The following is a 20,221-nucleotide window of genomic DNA, read 5'->3' on the forward strand; positions in this document are numbered from 1 at the left end:
ATTGTTTTGCCCCCACAGACGATCATTTAGTTAAAGTTACCCAGAGCCCTCCTCAACAGTCCTCTCGGCCAGTCGGAACGCAAGAAATGTGTTGTAAGTGACCCTTTTCTGTATTATTTCCTTGGTCTAAAAATATACAAAAATAGCTGGTTTGTTATGAATTTGCTTTGTTAACACAAACACTAAAAGTTCACTTTCAGGAAGGACTGACTCAGAAGCTGAAGAAAAACAGCGGCTTTACCTGCAGTCGCTGTAATGTAAGTAAAACACTGACAGGTTTTATTATTATTATTATTTTTTTACATAACTCAGGTTAGGCATGAAACAGCTGGAGGGACGGTTGTCTCCATCCTCACACTTTACTCCCTCTACTGGTTCAGTTAGAAAATGACACGCAGACGTTTATTAGTGTATAATAGGCTTCAGACTAATAATAAACTCAAATATGTCTATGCAATTCACCATATTTTTAATGTAAGAGCGCGCGCGACCATTTGGTATTTCTTATCATATCGTATTGGGCTTTATATCAAATTATAAAGGCTTTATATGGAATAGTTTCAATTTGATTTGGAATAACGCATGACAAGAAAGGCATCAACAGCAAAGGCAGATACATTTTGGCATCCTGAGTTACCATAGCAACTAATTATTTCAAACAGTGTGAACATTCCAAATAGAATTGGCTGAATGTAACGGCACTTTTGTCATATGACGTCTTTAATGTATCATCTTAATTATGAATAGACTACACTGGTTTGTAGCACGTACAGTTTTCATGTTTAGGCTGCTGCATTAAGTTGTTCTTCTAGTAATAGTGTTCAATGAATCTGAAGTCTTGCACATTCACAAAAACTAGCGAATATATATATATATATATAAAGATGCATAGGATTCAAAGTGTAAAAATTATTATTATTATTATTATTTTACCTTTCTTTTGTGCCCTTGGTCTATCTGTTCGCATCTGTTTTCTGCTTTAGCTCCCAGATTTTTCATCAACACAGTATCAAAATTGTTATAAATATACCAAAATTGTACTTAAAGTCAAACAATGTTACAATAAGACCAAACAATACACAAAATAGCAGTGTTTAGTTTCTTAATGTCTCTCAACTTACATTCTTTGTATATATATAAAAAACTGTCCAGATTGTAGTTCTGTCTCACTTAATTTTGTCAATAGTTTGTAATAACATTTCCATGATCATCTAGTGAAATTACTGTAAATCCAGTTAAACTGATCCAAAATGATCCATTCAAACTTAATGTATTTTGGTGCTAATGCATCTGTCAATTGGTAGAAACTACTGAAATTAAGACAAGATGGTAATTATCGCATCTGTCTAATTTTGCTAGTTTCTACAAAGTGACAGATGCATTAGCACCAAAATGCATTAAGTTTGACTGGATGCATCTTGACACCAACAAACAAAAACTATATATATATATATATATATATATATATATATATATGCTATATGAAGTGTTTCCTCTTCCTTAATAAAAGTTGATATGTATGTTTATTTAATTATCTGAACATTGCACATATTCTTAAGTTTAGTTTTTCCTTGCTGTAAATCACTCTAGAATAGATCTACAGTGTTGTATTATCAGAAACAAACAAATGTCCAATAATGCATCTGCTATAGAAGACTGAAAGAGACTGACACAAATGTAGTAGATTTATTGTAACTAGATACAAAACAAACAAGTCAATATTAATAAAAAAAACCTTAAATAATCATTCAACAAATACTGAAACTTTAAGTTAATTTTATAAAACACTTCACAATCTTTTTTTTATTTTTATTCATGCTTCCATTACTACACAACACTGCAGGGTAAACAGATAAATAACCAAAATGTTGCTTTTATGGCAAAATAAATAAATAAGATAATTGGCAAAATAATATAACTAATGTAAAAATGTACTTTTAATGTACTTTTTCGATGTCAGGCAAGATTTTAACATCAGAAAATTTTTTTGAAAAATAATATTAAGTAAAAGAAAACGGATTATATTTTCCCAAAACAAAGGACAATACATATGAGCCCCATTCAGTGTAAAACACTACATATCTTGTAAATATCTGACATTTACAGTATTGCCTGTTCAGTCTAATCATCTGAAGACTGTACATTCCTGCATTAATCTAGTGTTGCTTAATTATCATCTACCCCTAATCCACAGTATAATTAAAACACTAATATGATTTTCAGACGCCGCTCCCTGTGTGTGTGTGTGTGTGTGTGATATCTTCAGGCTCTGTGAGCGTCTTTAGAGTTGTTATTAGCATAAAGGTGGCCTATCGACCTTAATATGTTAATAGCTTTACAGCTAATCTCTGGGTCTTTACAAGACCTCGTCTCGTCAGTGACTCAAACACGCGTCACAACATGAGAACCTGGCTTTATCCGATGTTCAGATTTATGGTCTGGAAATGTATGCAAATTAATCAAATTTACATATTTAAACATACCACTTTTGGAAACTTGCAACAAACAAACTTTTTTTATTTTTTTGCAATTCTTAATGTAATCAATCAACTAGAAAATGATGGTGATATATATTATTTCATGTTTTGTACTATTCATCTGGGGTGTCTTGCCTTAAATTTGGGGAAGAAAGTGGGGAAAAAATACTTTGAAACCAGCATAAAAATCTAATAAATAAGTAAGTTAACTTTGAAATAAAATGTAATGAAAACAACAAAGGACCATCTTTACGTAGTTTCTCTCTTTAAAAGAGTGAAGGATCATGTCTTCCACTTATTGAGAAAACATTGAGCATTCAAGAGCATCTCCTTTGACTGTAGTTTTTGATGCTTGAAATGAGATCCAAACAGGTTCTTGTTTGAGTTGTGTGCATCTATGATCCTCACATGAAGTCAGGATGAGCTGTGCTCTCTCTCGTCTCTCAGCAGCGGCGAGGCGAGTTCGGATACTTGGCCTTCAGACTCTCCTTGAAGCTGCGGAAGAGCATGCGGTTCTTGCGGTTCTCCTCGTCCTTCCTGCGGTGAAACTCTCCGTGGACCTTAAACCCTCTGTGCACCACGAAGGCATTGCTCAGCACAGAGAAGCGGTAACCAGCGATGTGAAGCTCACAGGCCTGAAGAGAGGAGAGAAATCAGGCGGAAGGTAACAAAAATAAATTCATATTTTACACCACAGGAGGGTTATGAACTCAGTCTACTTTCTGTTCACAATATACACAATATTAATTAGTTTTATTGCAATATATGTATATGTGTGTGTTTGTGTGTGTGTGTGAGTATATGAATTTATAAAATTGTATAAATCATGTATTAAATACTTAATTAAAAAAAATTAATAACTTTTTTGTGTAATTTTCAAGCAAATACATTTTGGAGGTTAAAACGCATACAATAATATAAATTATTTTATTATATAAATTATTTACATATATGGCATTCTGGAAACATCATATAATATGTTTAGGATATTATATTAATTATTTTAAAAGTTATTAAATTTATATAGAATATAAAAAAATAATATCAGTTATATAATTTGATACTCTAAATATCACAATATAGCCTAATATACACTGAACAAAATTATAAATGCAACACTTTTGTTTTTGCCCCCATTTTTCATGAGCTGATCTCAAAGATCTAAGACGTTTTCTATGTACACAAAATGCCCATTTCTCTCAAATATTGTTCACAGGTCTGTCTAAATCTGTGTTAGTGAGCACTTCTCCTTTGCCGAGATAATCCATCCACCTCACAGTTCTAGCATATCAAGATGCTGATTAGACAGCATGATTATTGCACAGGTGTGCCTTAGTCTGGCCACGAAAAAAGACCAACATGATTTATTTTGCATGATTTATTTGGTGAATTGATTGGTTGTGTATTCACTTCCTGTAGGAGTCCACCTCGCCATCCCTCACCTGACTGATGCGGTTGAAGCCGTACTGCCTGAAGTTCTCATCGTAGAGAGGAACCGTTCGAGCGCCGATGTAGAAAGGCTCCCACGGATCGGCCCAGTTTATAATGTATGCCACTTCCAGGGGCCCGGAGCCCCTGCTGGCCAAATTGACCCACTGCGAGTAATTGGTAGGAGCCTGACAGCGAGGGCAAAGCTCATCGTAGAACGGCCGCACCTCGCCCACCTGATAGAGCTGCAGCAGCTCCGCCTTCGTCGCAGGCATCTTACGAGTGTGTCTGATCTCGAATGCAGGGAGCACGAGGACTTCGTCCGCGACCGGTTCACGTCTCATTAGCATTGTCACGAATTGGTGGTGCAGATTGGAACTAGGTATCATGTCTATGTCGATGACCAGGATGTAAGCGGCATCTGTGCCACTCCGGGCCACATTGCGAAGAAGGTTATTGGGGTACGAGACATTGTTCCCAATCGCGTAGTTTTTAAACTTGTTTCTGTTCGATTCGAGCTTGGCGAAGACACCGGAGCAGCCCATCTCCTCAAGACCGGCGAAATGCTCTCGATCTTGGTCTGGGAAACTGGCCATTTCACCCGAGTGGCAAACCAAATGGAAGTCCACCAACGCTTGAACCTGCGGGCAAAACAGACTGAGGGCGTAAACGAATGCTGTCGCGAACTTGACATCCTGACCGTTGGCGAAGATCGCGACGGATAGAGGATTCTGCCAGCGCTCCAACAAAGAGCTCAGATGGTGAAGGTTGTTGATGGTCGTATGCGTGGCCAGAGCCAGGTGATGCGATCTGGGATCCGCTCCTGGCTTCTGATTGGTCGAGAAGTCGCTTTTGATTAGGTTCTTATACACGCGGTACTGTCCGCTCCCATCGAAGATCCCGCCTGTGGATAAAGAATACCTGAGATGTTCCCGCCTAGGGTTCTTCTCTCCTTGGTTTGCAGTCTTTTTGGAGCCGAAGAGCTCAGAATACTTATAGCGCTGCTGTTTGCCGTGCAACTTTGAGAGAAAAGACAGATATAAAAGCTGCAACAGTGCAACAATGAGAAGGGCACTGAGCACCACCTTAAACACGGAGCATTTTTTATAGAAATGCATTACAATTACTAGCACCTTTAGGTCAATGCTAATTAAATGAAAGAGTGCTCACAGATCAGCAAGGGTTGGCCAGCTATGCAGCCCTCATGCATGCATTGCAGCCAGATGTAGTGCAGGTCAGTTTAAACGGGATTTACTTGCATGTTTGGATGCATGCATTGAAAAGACGCCTGTGGACAGCAGAAGAGAAACGCGTTCGTGAAGCGCGCACACACTGCCCATGGCGGCGCATGTTTATTTACTCTTCCGGTTAACGTTACCGTAAACACTGTAAAACGAGCTCGGCTCACTCTACTTGTGTTTTGGCGTACCGGTTTCGACTCCATAAACACTTGCTGTTAGTATCAGCCAGAAGAAACACTAGTAAACACATCTTAGTAGATTAGTAAGATGTAATAGATCACCCAATGGTGGATCTGTAGAATCAATAGAGTCCTAGACTTGTATGTGAACCAGACGAGGTGGCCGAGTGGTTAAGGCGATGGACTGCTAATCCATTGTGCTCTGCACGCGTGGGTTCGAATCCCATCCTCGTCGGAGATCGTTTTATCTTTAATATTTTATTTAGGACCGGAAGTCCTGTAGTTTTGGTGTATTACGCGCTAAATGTGCTCAGCAAGCGCTAATCATGAAGTGTATATGATGTTTTATGTCATAGTAATGTTTAGGTTTAAATAATAAAATATACACCAATAAATATAAAACAATTTAATTAAAACATAGTATTTTAATATAAAACGGCTATCTTGAGACGGTATTTGTGAGACTTTGGAGCCCCCTACACTTCAGCGAGTGGAATTTCCTGTCGTAAAAACTCGATGTAATTACAGTCGATAGCTGTGCACGTGCGTTTGTTGCTGACGTAAAACATGCAGTCCTTTTCGCGGAATCCGTAACTGTTTATCAAACTTGTATTTAAAAAATAAAATAAAATAACTTGCCTACAGCTTCTTCGAAGTAGTGTCACCCACAAAATACTATATATGCATATGGTAATTGTTTGGTATCATGGTTTATATTGTAAAATATTCTATAAGAGTTATACAATTATTGTCATACGGAAGTCACTTTCAAAACAAAGAGAAATCATGTAGTTTAGAGATGCATCATTTAGAATTGCATTAATTATTGTCTCACATGTATAAACATTTAATCTCAAACAAACATAATTTAAAACCTCTTTTACCGACATTTCTAGAAACTCAGTCAATTTGAATGATAATAGCTAAATAATTTTTAGAATCTATAAAACATGAAGACAAATATAATTTCAATTTACGCTGTTAATTATTAACTTAATTAGCAACACATGCTTTTTAGTTGTGCTCCAACAAGTTTGTGAATTTATTTATAAAATAAAACAAGCCACGCTGTGAACACATCTTGCTGACTTTTGTATTTTTAATTCAATAACTAAAACCACAAAAATAAAAAACAAACAAAGAAAGTCTTCAGGTACAGCGGTGGAGTCAGAGGTCCAGGATACGAGACAGCCGTCGTCTCACTCCAAATATTAATCAGTAAACATGACATCTTCCCAAAGCTGATGAAAGTGAAAGTCAAGCCTCATCTTGAATACGGTGAATTTGTGCAGTCACGTTTGTTGACTATTTATTTGCAATGAACTGAAACGAAAAGCAAATAATGGAAACAATGCATTCGTCTGTAAGTGTTTGGTTAGGACAGCTGTTGTTGTGAGTTGTGTTTTGATATTATGAATGTACGAAACATGCATTACTTTCACTATCGTTCGTGCTTTCTGACTGGCTTCTGTCAGACTGAATAGAAACATGCCAGCTCAGTTTAACCCAGTGTTTAACTTTGAGACGAGCACTCCAGCGCCTCCTTTAGAGCCCCCTTCACTCTCTTTGGCTGGACTGGCGTCCGCTTTGCTCTGTTTGTCGTCCTCTCCGACCAGTCGGATGTTGTAGCGCTCGCGGTACTCCGTCAGCTCCCGTCCTTTCACCTGCATCTGTGTGTTGAGCGACTCCACGATCTTCGTGATCTGATCAGAGGGAGATATAAATATATATATATATATATATATATAATAATGCATGGTTTCTGGAGTGTGTGTGCTGCAGCAAAGTCGTACCTGTTCTTTATTGTTTTCTAGCGCAGGCAGGACTTCTTTGACAGTCCTCTCCACAAGCACGCCGCCGACTAAACGAAAGCACTTCCGCGACGGATCGACTTCCTTCAGCGTGTCGATGACGAGGCTGTGAGGAGGAAGTGATGAGCGTCAGAACAAGAGCGCAGTCCATCACGTAACATCGTGTGAAAGCTGTGTGTTTGCAAGAAACAAATCCATCATCGAGATAACGTTTATGTTCAAAGTGTTGCGTTCAACTAGAATACACGTCCAGAATCCTTAATATTGATTCTCCTGTGAATCAGGAGAGAAATCTGCACGGATCGAGTGGAAACCAGTCCATGTGAGAGACAAATGTGATGGATTTGTTTCTTCCAAACGTGCAGGTTTTCCCTACAGGAGATGTTAGCTGCTGGACTGGAGCGGTGTGGATTATTGTGGTGTTTTTATCAGCTGTCTGTCACTGTAGAGGATCCATGAGGGAGGTGAAGGGGAGTCTCTTTTATCAAACACACCTGTGTTCATTGATCTCCATCTCAAACTCTGCAGACTTGGAGGCCATGCTGCGCTGCTCCTGTCGCATCCTCTGGAAAGTAGCCACCACCTGATTCAGACAAGCACAAGTATTAATAAACACATAAATATTAAAATAATAATAAAAGATTATTAGGTTCATATATACTGGTGCGTTTAGAAAAATATTTCTGTCCCCTTGATGACTTGGGTGGGGGGGGGGGGGGGGGGCTTAAAAATAGTTTTTTTAGGTAATTATAATTGTTTTAAACATGATTATTAAGTATTTAATTTCCTAAATGTTATGTAACTTTTTCCACGTTATTTTAACGTTTGGACTTTCGTGTAATAAACCTTTATAGTTATTATTACTAATTATATTTACAGTTTATATTTATTAAATAACTAAAATTATCACAGTTACAAAGCAATCAAATGATTAAATATAACCTTTTAAAAATATATCACTTAAAAAAATTGAAATTAATATTTCATAATAGTTTAAATAATATGTATATTTAAATATTTATAAATAAAAAAAAAGTGTGTGTGTGGTAAAGTAACAATATATAACCCTGAATTTTATATCCAAATACACACACACGCATATATATATATATATATATATATATATATATATATATACAGACACAAGCATTTATGTATGAATATATATGTATAAATGTGTGTGTGTATATATATATATATATATATATATATATATATATATATATATATATATACATGTTTGTGTGTGTATGTATTTGTATATATCAAACTGACGTTAAACAGTTTAAAATCTATGTTAGACCGGGGGAAAGGTCATTTATGAATATGAATTCGTCAGGAATGCCTCTAAATGAAGAGACCTGTATACTGTAAGTGCTGTCTGAAGGAATAGTGACAGAAGATGCACTTCCTTTAAAGAGACAGGAGAGCACGTGCTAGTGTAAAGATTATAACTACAGTATCTCTCATGCTTATGATCTGAAGCTTGACTATGAAGCAGCTCGCACGCGTCTCAATCTGTACCGACAACAATACAGATTAACACAGCACATCTACAGCGCGAGCGACGCGACAGAACCCAAACACCTCCAGCAGAATACACTGAGGGCGTCAGGTGCGCGCGGCTTTTGTTTACAGCAGACGCGTTTCTCGCTCGCGGCGGAGATGAAGCGTTCATGCGTTACTGTAATAAACCCGACGCGTCGTTACCTGCTCAGCAGACGGAGAGGACTGCTTTCCGCCGCTTTTACCGCTCGCGCTGTTCGCCGCCATGATAAACTACACACAGCCCCACTGTCAGGACCCCACCGGTCACATCACGGGCTGACCGCGAACATTCCAGACTGAAATTACCGCTCTCTTTTTTATTAAACCACACATAAAATACGGATATCCACCGGCAAGATATTTTACACGTTTCTGATGACGGTTTCTTATGAAGGGTAACTTAGTTGTTCTTCCACAAGAGGCGCTTTGGCGAATCCAGCATTCAAATCAAAGGCGTTTCAGTCTTACTGAAGACATTTATATAATAACAATCATAATCTTTTTAAATTAGTCGACTTTATCATAAATATATGGAAATCTAGATTTAAATTAAATATTTAAATAAATGCCTATTTTTTAATAAGTGATCGCAACGACTCTCCTGTGATTGGTGCTTCCTGCTCTGCGCTGAGAAAAGTCACAGGTCACACGTGACAGCGCTGATTTATTCTGGATAGGTAGAGGTGTTATGATATATTGTCAGAAATATGAAACCGAACGATATCAAAAATGAAAATACGATTTGATTTAATAGATATTTTGCGTAAAGAGTCAAAACATATGTGTTATAATATAGTGTTTCAATCTCTGAGAGAAACTAATTTAGGTGGAAGGATATAACGTTAGTGTTTCTTTGTTTTTGTTTCTCTCTCTGTAATATTACACATGTGTCCCTGGAGCACAGATCAGTCTTAAGTCTCTGGGGTATATTCGTAGCAATCTTAAGTCTCTGGGGTATATTCGTAGCAATAACCAAACATACATTGAATGGGTCAAAATTGTAGATTTTTCTTTTATGCTAAAAACATTAGGATATTAAGTAAGGATCATGTTTCGCGAACATATTTTGTAAATTTACCTACCGTAAATATATCAAAACTAGATTTTTGATTACTAATATGCATCGCTAAGAACTTCATTTGGATAACTCTCAAAGCGATTTTCTCAATATTTATGTATTTATTTATTTTGCACACTCAAATTCCAGTATCTCGGCTAAACATTGTCCTGTCCCAACAACTATTTATTATTACAGCTTTAAGATGATGTATGGATTTCTATTTATTTTCATTTTAACATCAGATCCTCTGATTTGTGAATGTCCATGAGAAATGTGTTAATCAATAAATGCTTTTACTTCATTTGTTGTAATTGCAATATAAATAGCCTGCAGTTCTCAATAATGTCCGCGTGGTGGCGCAACAGAGACATTGAGTCTAACATTGAGTGTACATTAAGGAATAATGCATTTATTACTAATGCAAGTATTACTCATTTACACCCTTGTCAGCTCTAATTCTCTTTAATGAAATAAAAAAACTTTATTTTATTTATTTTGTGTTTTTTATTTTATTCATGTAATCTTCATATTTTTATTTTGATGAGTTTTCATGGAACTATACAATATTCACACCTAGATTATGCACCATTTATTTCTATATTATTAATCTTTAAAAACACAATTTTATGAATCATGATGATTAATTAATATGATGCATATGTTTTTTTATATTTCAAAAGTACTGTAATACATTTAATTAAAAAATAAATAATAAACCAGTGTAAATGAAAGGCAGAACATACTGTCATGTTTAAATAGAGAAAATACTCATATGCAATATTTATTTATTTTTTAAATCTATGATGATTCAATAATAATTTTAATTAATTAATTAATTAATTCCATCGTGTGGTTTTTTTCACAAATTAAAATTTAAGTATATTTAATTTCAGAAACATATTGTCACAATGCAAAAAAAAAGTTTAATATAGGCTTAATTGAATTTTTTTCATAATTTTCAGGTGATTATTAAGGGGATTTTATAAAAGAAATACTATAATGCATTTTTTCGTATTGAAATGAGCACAAATTAAAGACAGAAAATATTACAATATACAGAAAACCCTACAAGGATATTTAAATATTAATCTAAATTATATTGTACAATTATTCTGCATTATAGTAATGAGTATTTCCATATCAGCATCAGTAGCTATGGCAATATCAAATTATTTTAAAACAAAATAATTTTTTTGTTTGAATATATTACATTTTCATGAAAATGCTGAAAAAGCTTACTTTTTAGGCTTCTTTTTCTTTATGCTAAATGCAGTTTATTATTTTATGAGGTTTAATGCACTTTTCAAAACATCAGACTAGAGCAGTCGAAGGTCAAAAGATTTGGTTTTTAAAGAAGTGTTCAAATGTATAATTTTAACTTGCAGTCTACAAAGGAATGGTCAAATGTGTTCAGATACTGAAAGACCCACAGATGAAGCAGAAAACACGTTTGCACTTTCTTCTGTCATTAATCTCGAAATCACGAGGTGTCAAATAATGCAATGTAATATATAATTTGCATGTTTTTCATATTACGAATCTGGTAGGTTACATGTTATTATTATTTTTTTTTTATAAAGCACATTATTCTTTTTTACCTTACTATTTATTATTCACATTAACTTTTTATTTTATATTCTTTTCATTTATTTAATTATGTAATCTTTAGGTAATTTAATATTAAATTATTACTTTTTATATATAACAATATCACTATATAGTACAATTAATAAAATATTAATGCTATCATTCAGGGCATTACACGTTATAATTTTACTTTACCGTTAATCTAATGATTAAATACCCATCAAGGTTTCATTGCCAGTGCCATTAATTTGTTATTATTTTTTTATCATATTTGTTTTGTTTGTTTTTTACATTTAAATAATCTTGAATACATTTTAAATTAGATTATATTTATTTATTTATTTATTATTATTATTATTATTTTTATTATTATTATTATTATTTATTGCGTGTAAATACCATAGACTGTAAAAAATACACGGAAGACGCGCGGATCTCGTTTGTCTCTGATGGAGGAGGAGGCGGATGGGACACCGGAAGTGAACGTCATCGACGCACGAACGGGCCAAAACAAGCAGCGCCAGCGCAGAGTGACAGTTGTTTCTTGAGAAGAAGATGTCGTTGCGTGTTTTATCCGATCTTCTGGGATGATCTGTGTCTTCAGAGGTCGTTTCGAGCCATCGAAGAGGTAAGACGCTCACATCTGTGTCGCGTTCCCGCTCCAAACGCTCGGTTCAGAAGCACCTGTCGGTTGATTTCATCGCGATGATCAGAGATGTCCCCAGCGCGAGCGTGTTTCAGCGCCTCAGTCTCATCTGAACAGAGGAGAGATCCTGCAGATGTCCAGTGAGATACTTTATGATGCTGTAGGGTTATTAAAAGCGGTTCAGTTACACGACATGACGCTAGAGACGCACACACAGCACTTTCTTAGGTGAGATGTGCTTCGTGTGTGTGTGTGTGTGTGTGTGTGTGTGTGAGATCATTAACATGCGTGTCACTGATGCGGAGGCCTCCAGCAGATGAGTGTGCGAACACTTCACAACATGACTGTAAGTCCACAGATACACAGCTCATAACTCCAGCACACACGTGCATCAGATCACACAGAGGAGACTTCACTCGAGGAAACAGGAAGTTACAAACCTCTCTCACTTTCTTTTACAGAAAGTGCTTACTTATGATTTTTAGTTTTGGTCATTTTCTCCCCATGCATTTACGATAAATGAAACTTTTAAGCCTCAAAAGAATGCCTGTATAGTTCATATGAATCATTTCAAAATATTTAGAGAAAAAAAAACTGTTTTTTTTTAAATAAATAATAAATTAGTAATACATTAAGATAACAATAATATAATAAATTTAAATAATATAATTAAATAAAATAATACAAATATGTACTAATAAAGTAGTAAATAAATAACTAATGCAGCTAACAATACAGTGCTGGAAAAAATATTTTGAACTTAATAGAAACACATTCTCTTTTTTTCCAAATAAAGTTGGACTTATATAACATTAGTGAGAGAAGTATCGATGTCATATTTCTACACTAATTGTTCAGACTGGTTTGTGAAGTGCATCGGACATTTATGATCTTATGAAGAGTGTACCAAGACAAAACAGAGAGAGAGAGAGAGAGAAGTTCAGTAAATATGAGTTTGATTTGAGTCTGAATCTCATGCCGTGCTCAGATCATATGACTTAATGGATTCAGGTCAAACATTTCATGGATTGTAGTGCACGAGTCATGCAGGGCTATTAAAGTGAACTAAAATGAAAACCATTAAAAATTTGTTGTACTTCAGAATCAGAATGAGATTTATTGCCAGGCATGTTTACACATACGAGGAATTTGTTTTCGTGACAGAAGCTCCGCAGTACAACAGAATGACAGCGACAGAACATAAAACACATAATAAAAGAATATAAAAATACAAAAAATACAAATAAGTATTTGTTTCAGCACCTGAGTCTTGATATAATTGTTAACTTTAAATATTGCAAAACAAACAAAAAAATAATTATAATAACAATATTTTAATACTAACACATTAAGATATGAATATTACTACATATATATACACTATATATATATATATATATATATATATACTATATATATATATACTTAAATATTAAAAGCATAAGCAGTTTGTTTCAGCTAATTGCAAAGACAGCATTATTCATTTTTATTTAATTTAACTTTATATATTAAAATAAGACAAACTAATGAATAAAAATCACTAAAAACTAGAATATATATATATATTTAAACTAATAAAAATGACAAAAAGCTACAAACATATCACTAAAATTGTATCTAAAATTAAAGTCAAAACAAAATCTAAAAACAATATCTAATTCCAAATATTAACAGACACTAAAACCGTACTGTATCTGTGATGTCAGGGGTCACATTAATATTTAGTCTTTATTCACATCGAGGAGCCAGAAGTGTTGATTGGACAGGTTGTGTTGTGTTTGAGTGGTGTGAAGTACATCTTTAAATGAAGTTTTCTGGTGTCAGCAGTAAATATAAGCCTCTTCCTCTTTCGTCTTCCTGCTCTAAGAGGAACTTCAGACGCCGGTCACTAGCATCACTCAGCTGTCATCAGATAACTGTTTTTGATGGCTGTGGAGTGTATGATGTCTAAAGGTTCATTAGCATGTTTCTCTGCCGTATCAGTGTCATTTTTACTGATGGTGGAGTAAATAAATGCTAGTGATCCCATCATTTCACACGCATCTGAAAACGCTGATTCATCTCTAAGCAACAGTCACCTAGGTGATACTTCCATGACAACAGAGAGAGAGAACACACACACACACACACACACACACACACACACACACACATAATTTGAGTGAAAATGTTTTTCTTTACCAAGAAAGTGGCAAGATGAAAACCACTATTTTCTGTTTCAAACTTTCACCTAGCATCTTTAGGTTATAAATTAATAACATTAAAAATTCAAATCCAGGTTTTGATTTTCAAATAATTATTATAAAATGTTATTATTTGTTTCCCCAAAATGCAATAAATCCATGATACTTTTTTTTTTCTTTTTTTCAAAATGCAGTAAATCCATTGAATCAATATGAATGTTATTTTTCATATGGAAACTGATGAAGATGCACAAGTTGATGATGATGAGTTGATGCACACATGACAGCCTCTGAACTTATACAGATATAACGGGTCATCTTGTTAATGCTATAATTTAATTACAGCAATAAAAGTACATTTCATCATGAGCAAAAACATGACATCAATATCACACACTAGACCACAGAAAATGACATTTCCCTTACATTCAACTTCCAAAAGTGCAATCATCTTTGCCATGTTACATTCATTTAGTTGACTAGTGCTATGTGCTGTATTAACAAAAACATAAATGGCATTAATAAAAACACTAAGACTAACAAGCTACACAATATCTCGTTCATAATCGAATGTGATTCATCTAATGAACACGATATAGTGTAGCTTGATCTATGGCTCTGTGTATTTATGCATCCGAATAATTTCCATCTGAAAGCACGTGATGGAGATTTACCGTTGCTATTAATCACAGAACCGTTACTGACTGACGAGATGTGCATGACATCACATGCGATTTATTGTGCAGCCATTGTTTATTGATCACAAAATACAACATAGTTCAGGAAAACTAGGATATGGAGTGTATTCAAAGGACCGCCATTACTGTTTACAGTGCGTGGAATGGTTCGCTGTGATTGGTTGTCACTGTTTACAGTGCGTGGAATGGTTCGCTGTGATTGGTTGTCACTGTTTACAGTGCGTGGAATGGTGCGCTGCGATTGGTTGTCACTGTTTACAGTTTGTGGAATGGTGCGCTGTGATTGGTTGTCACTGTTTACAGTGCGTGGAATGATGTGCTGCGATTGGTTGTCACAGTTTACAGTGCGTGGAATGGTGCGCTGCGATTGGTTGTCACTGTTTACAGTGCATGGAATGGTTCGCTGTGATTGGTTGTCACGGTTTACAGTGCGTGGAATGGTGTGCTGTGATTGGTTGTCACTGTTTACAGTGCATGGAATGGTGCGCTGTGATTGGTTGTCACTTTTTACAGTGCGTGGAATGGTGCGCTGTGATTGGTTGTCACCGTTTACAGTGCGTGGAATGGTGCGCTGCGATTGGTTGTCACCGTTTACAGTGCGTGGAATGGTGCACTGCGATTGGTTGTCACTGTTTACAGTGCGTGGAATGATGTGCTGCGATTGGTTGTCACCGTTTACAGTGCGTGGAATGGTGCGCTGTGATTGGTTGTCACTGTTTACAGTGCGTGGAATGGTGCACTGTGATTGGTTGTCACTGTTTACAGTGCGTATAATGGTGCGCTGTGATTGGTTGTCACTGTTTACAGTGCGTGGAATGATGTGCTGCGATTGGTTGTGACTGTTTACAGTGCGTGGAATGGTGCGCTGTGATTGGTTGTCACTGTTTACAGTGCGTGGAATGGTGCACTGTGATTGGTTGTAGGGCTGGGCGATATATCGAATATTAGCGATAATATCGGAATATTTTTGACGACGATGTACAATTTGAATATATCGGGAATATCGAAAATTTCTAATTCAAGCATACTTTCCCAAAAGAACGCGCCGAATGTCCAAAAAAGGAACCTGTAACTGCTGACTGCTCTATGCCCCTCTACTACGAGAGCTGTAATGATAGCGGTTGCCAGATAACAAGAGTTTAAATCTCCGAATCAGAGCTCCACTGTTACAAGGATACATTTTCTGCCCAGTGTTTGCTTATTTTAAGCAATCTGGCAACCATGCACACGTGCTCACTCCTCATTGCGGAAGAGCCGCCGACGATAATCTGAAAACACTAACAAGCTGGAATTGAGCGATCTAATTAAAGCGTCGTTCAGCCGGTCTGTGTTCTGTCGTGAGATCTCAACTGTATTGTTTGTGTTTGTGATCGCAAAATAAATGCACTTACTCGACCGCTGATGTTTGAATAGAGAAACATAGGCTATGGCTATTTGGAATTACTATTGGGGAATTTCACTGATATGTTTACCAGTTTCCATAATATAGACAGAGAGAATGCAAAAGTCTTTGGTATTCATTTATATATATTTATATATAAGAAATAGCTATGTGCTTCAGCAACTAGCTCCCCATCTAAGAGGGTTTTTAGTGTCAGTAGGAACATAGTTTCATTCCACAGAGCTTCTCTTAAAACCACAGACAGTTGACAGACTTGTGTTCTTAGCTTAAAAACTTGTTAAAATAATTAAAATAAAATACTTATCCCAGTTGCATAGTTTAAATTGTGAATTGCATGCACTAAAAAGTTGACAGAATGCACTTTCTGTAACTGTTACTTAATTTGCACTGCTTCAGTTACATATAGGCCTACATGTATTCATTTAATAAAAAGCAGTAAGTGATCTTTTGGTCTAGATTTTTTAACTGCTTAAATTAGCTGTTTAATCTAAATGTTTTTTTTTTTTTTTTTTTAATGGGCAAAAGAAAATCATGTTTTATTTTTTATTATTTAAATGCAAATGCAAACATATTGAGATATATATCGAATATCGTAAAAAAATTGACAATATCGAGATATCATTTTTTTTTGTATATCGCCCAGCCCTACTCACTGTTTACAGTGCATATAATGATGTGCTGCGATTGGTTGTCACCGTTTACAGTAGGGCTGCAACTAACGATTATTTTGATAATCGATTAATCTGTCGATTATTTGTACGATTAATCGATTAATCGGTTTATGTACTTATATTTTAGTTTTTTTCCATTTTTTTCCCCAAGTAAATTATTAATAAATGGTCTTTATCCTTCAGCATAGATTTTTTAAGAGATTTTAACCATTTTGCACTGTCATATCCTCATCAAAAATATACCTGGAGTTGTTTTATTATGTGTTAGTAATCCTTTGTCGAACTCTTCTGCAATCAGAACACTGACCCATACTCTAGCAAATTTCACAAGTAGATTTCAAATAATGTTTTCACCATGGCAGTCCTTAGAGCTCCTAAAGTAGTTTAACATCCCGAACAAAGCTTATAAAGGAATCTTTCAGAACATATTTTCACGAAGAATAAGGATAAAACAGAATAAAATTGCAGTGCATTGTATTTTATTATTTACTGGGAAACAGCTTTATAGCTTATGCTGTGAAATTGTAAACAATCCTTCGAATAAAGTGCTAATGGCATGAAACCTGAATGGAACTCACAATTTAAAGTAAAATCCATCAGAAGGTTGTCCAGAAAAAAAAATTGGACACACACAAAAAACCTGCTGTTTGAAAAAGAGCGGTGAATACTTAGAAAAAAAAGTGCATTTCAAATATCTTTAAACATTTACCTCTCTCATTCAGTCATAATTAAGCTGCAAGACAACGCGTGGAAAACGCTAGGCGCACCGCTTTCTCCTTCTTTCCAAAGCGCTCGTGCAGAAGCGCCCCTGAGGCGTCTGCCTTTGATAAGCAACCATGACGTGCTCTCTCCTTGAAGACGCGGAAATTTCAGCAAAGGATAAATGGATTTGATGCTCAAAACATCGCTTGCAGTAGCTCTGCTACTAAATTTATTTCAAAATGGAAATCCATATACAACTATGATCAGCTGTTCCTTTCATCTTGACTGAGCTTTTAACGTTGTTATGGGAAAGGATGAAGCTGATTGGTTAGTTCTTGTCACATGACCCGCGGTGCGCTTGCCGCATTCTGAAAAGTTTAAATGTTTTTAACTCGATGCGGTGCGGTGTTGGAAATAACGAACTTGAGCGCACAAAAGACGCGATATGTGAACGTCCCCTTAAACCATTCAGTAGTGCAGAGTTTACAGGTTACTCTTCTTTTTAAAGGCTCAAAGTAAAGTTCTCCCACATCACGCTGAATGCTGCAGAGACGCTGTTCGGGAAGCACGTGACATAAAACGAGGCCAGCTATTGGCTATTCGCTACTTCTCCTGCTGTACTGGCTGAGTAAAACCTCCGGTGGCTCATTACTGCCGCACTTTGGTCACCGCAGATTTGAAATATGCGCGAAATAAGCCGCTTACGGCAAATAAAAGTTATTTAGCAACGAATCGATGACTAAATTAGTTGACAACTATTTTAATAATCGATTTTAATCGATTAAATCGATTCGTTGTTTCAGCTCTAGTTTACAGTGCGTGGAATGGTGCGCTGTGATTGGTTGTCACTGTTTACAGTGCATGAAATGATGCGCTGCGATTGGTTGTCACTGTTTACAGTACGTGGAATGGTGCGCTGTGATTGGTTGTCACCGTTTACAGTGCGTGGAATGATTTGCTGCGATTGGTTGTCACTGTTTACAGTGCGTGGAATGGTGCGCTGTGATTGGTTGTCACTGTTTACAGTGCGTATAATGATGTGCTGCGATTGGTTGTCACTGTTTACAGTGCGTGGAATGGTGCGCTGTGATTGGTTGTCACCGTTTACAGTGCGTGGAATGATGTGCTGCGATTGGTTGCCACTGTTTACAGTGCGTGGAATGATGTGCTGCGATTAGGGCTGGGATAAACGATTATTTTTTAAATGATTAATCTAGCGATTATTTTTTCGATGTATCGATTAATCTAACGATTAATTTTTCAGACCGATTCGATTTCGATTATCTCCCCATTAATTGACTACTAACTATTTATACATGTTGATTTACATATCTGAATGAAAAAACATGAATTCCTTAACATTGCAATATGTTTATTGCTCTTAAAATTACAAAATAAAAGACTGACTAAGAATGCATTACTTTGCACTTGTATAGAGACAGCATTCAATAAAACCTTGAAGCCTTGAAAACACATAGCTTACTGAAACAAGCTTACTGAACACATAGGGCCTAGCTTACTGAAAAAAAGTTCTTCTTTCAGATGAAAATAACAACAACTTGATGTCTAGCATTCAATAAAAAAAAGTTCACCCAAAATACTTGTTTAGAGCAATTGAAAGAATACAGTAATCAATGTAAACTTTAGGGCTTTAAGCTAATACAGAGTGCTTTTCCAAAAAATAAAAAATAAAAATTAACTGTGGGAGCCAGCAGCCTGTCATGTAGAAAAAAAAAAAATCTCCGAATGCTCCACGTGAAACTTTGGCGTTCCGCCCTTTTTCTATCGTGTCTAATGATTTTGGTTAATATGCACGAGGGAGAGAGCGCAAGACAGCGCTCGTGTAGTTTGAAGACTGTGAGTGCGCGAGCGCACGTGGAACTTTGGTGTTTTGCCCTTTTTCTATCGTGTTTAATGATTTTGATTAATATGCACGAGGGAGAGAGTTTGTGTTTACAGTGCGTGGAATGGTGCGCTGCGATTGGTTGTCACTGTTTACAGTGCGTGGAATGGTGCGCTGCGATTGGTTGTCACAGTTTACAGTGAACGGGCCTTAAAGGGTTAGTTCACCCACCTTCACCTTTCTGGACATGGACAGTATACCGTACACACAGTTTCAATGGAGGGACTGAGAGCTCTCGGACTAAATCTAAAATATCTTAAACTGTGTTCAGAAGATGAACGGAGGTCTCACGGGTTTGGAACAACATGAGGGTGAGTTATTAATTACATAATTTTAATATATGGGTGAACTAACCCTTTAAGGGTTTGGATTCAGAGCAGATTCAGACTCAATCACACAGCTGGACTAAATCATTTAATAATCAGTGTGTGTGTAAGAACAAATCAGAGAATGGGGCAAAGCAGTACGTGACATCATATGATTCTTTTTTTGATGTGTAACTACTAGGGCTGTCAGTTTAACAGGTTAACTTGATTAACTAGCTATGATAAAATAACGGGATTAAAATATTTTAAAGGAGACATATTATGTTAGCAGATATTGTCCCACATAGTTTGTGAAATCTGAAAGTACGTGTGTGATTGTGAGATTCACACTCTGTTCCTGCTGTGACATCACTGTGTCG

At 36.0% G+C, this 20,221-nt stretch overlaps 3 protein-coding genes and 1 non-coding gene across 6 annotated transcripts in view; 2 read left to right on the forward strand and 2 right to left on the reverse strand.

The window, feature by feature from the left end:
- Positions 1-1,671: 1,671 nt before the first annotated feature.
- On the reverse strand, positions 1,672-5,364 carry LOC132116113 (beta-1,4-glucuronyltransferase 1). Its single transcript, XM_059524709.1, has 2 exons — positions 3,920-5,364; positions 1,672-3,112 (listed from the first exon to the last, which is right to left on the reverse strand). The coding sequence occupies exons 1-2, from the start codon at positions 5,021-5,023 to the stop codon at positions 2,921-2,923; spliced, it is 1,296 nt and encodes a 431-aa protein (XP_059380692.1). The 5' UTR covers positions 5,024-5,364; the 3' UTR covers positions 1,672-2,920.
- Positions 5,365-5,478: 114 nt separating this feature from the next.
- trnas-gcu (transfer RNA serine (anticodon GCU)) lies at positions 5,479-5,560 on the forward strand. The gene has a single exon. It is a non-coding gene; the product is annotated as a tRNA-Ser (tRNA).
- A 942-nt stretch (positions 5,561-6,502) lies between these two features.
- Positions 6,503-9,037, reverse strand: LOC132116170 (prefoldin subunit 2-like). The gene is made up of 4 exons (XM_059524826.1): positions 8,847-9,037; positions 7,631-7,719; positions 7,119-7,242; positions 6,503-7,028 (listed from the first exon to the last, which is right to left on the reverse strand). The coding sequence occupies exons 1-4, from the start codon at positions 8,907-8,909 to the stop codon at positions 6,822-6,824; spliced, it is 483 nt and encodes a 160-aa protein (XP_059380809.1). The 5' UTR covers positions 8,910-9,037; the 3' UTR covers positions 6,503-6,821.
- Positions 9,038-11,798: 2,761 nt separating this feature from the next.
- LOC132116049 (H(+)/Cl(-) exchange transporter 3) overlaps positions 11,799-20,221 on the forward strand; it is a 47,571-nt gene continuing 39,148 nt past the window's right edge. For 2 of the 3 annotated variants that reach the window (XR_009425598.1, XM_059524603.1), the window contains exon 1: positions 11,799-11,959. The gene's annotated coding sequence lies outside the window, so the exon portion shown is untranslated. The remainder of the gene's footprint in view (positions 11,960-20,221) is intronic. The other variant, XM_059524624.1, reaches the window with a different exon arrangement.

This window comes from Carassius carassius, chromosome 3, assembly GCF_963082965.1.
Source record: "Carassius carassius chromosome 3, fCarCar2.1, whole genome shotgun sequence".
Lineage (NCBI taxonomy): Eukaryota > Metazoa > Chordata > Actinopteri > Cypriniformes > Cyprinidae > Carassius > Carassius carassius.

Excerpts from the sequence above, each read along its gene's own strand:
- LOC132116113 (XM_059524709.1), bottom strand. The coding sequence starts at position 5,023 with ATGCATTTCTATAAAAAATGCTCCGTGTTTAAGGTGGTGCTCAGTGCC. Across the intron at positions 3,113-3,919 it reads GCTTCAACCGCATCAGTCAG|GCCTGTGAGCTTCACATCGC; the intron begins GTGAGGGATGGC and ends TCCTCTCTTCAG.
- LOC132116170 (XM_059524826.1), bottom strand. The coding sequence starts at position 8,909 with ATGGCGGCGAACAGCGCGAGCGGTAAAAGCGGCGGAAAGCAGTCCTCT. Across the intron at positions 7,243-7,630 it reads ATGGAGATCAATGAACACAG|CCTCGTCATCGACACGCTGA; the intron begins GTGTGTTTGATA and ends TCCTCCTCACAG. Across the intron at positions 7,029-7,118 it reads TAGAAAACAATAAAGAACAG|ATCACGAAGATCGTGGAGTC; the intron begins GTACGACTTTGC and ends CCCTCTGATCAG.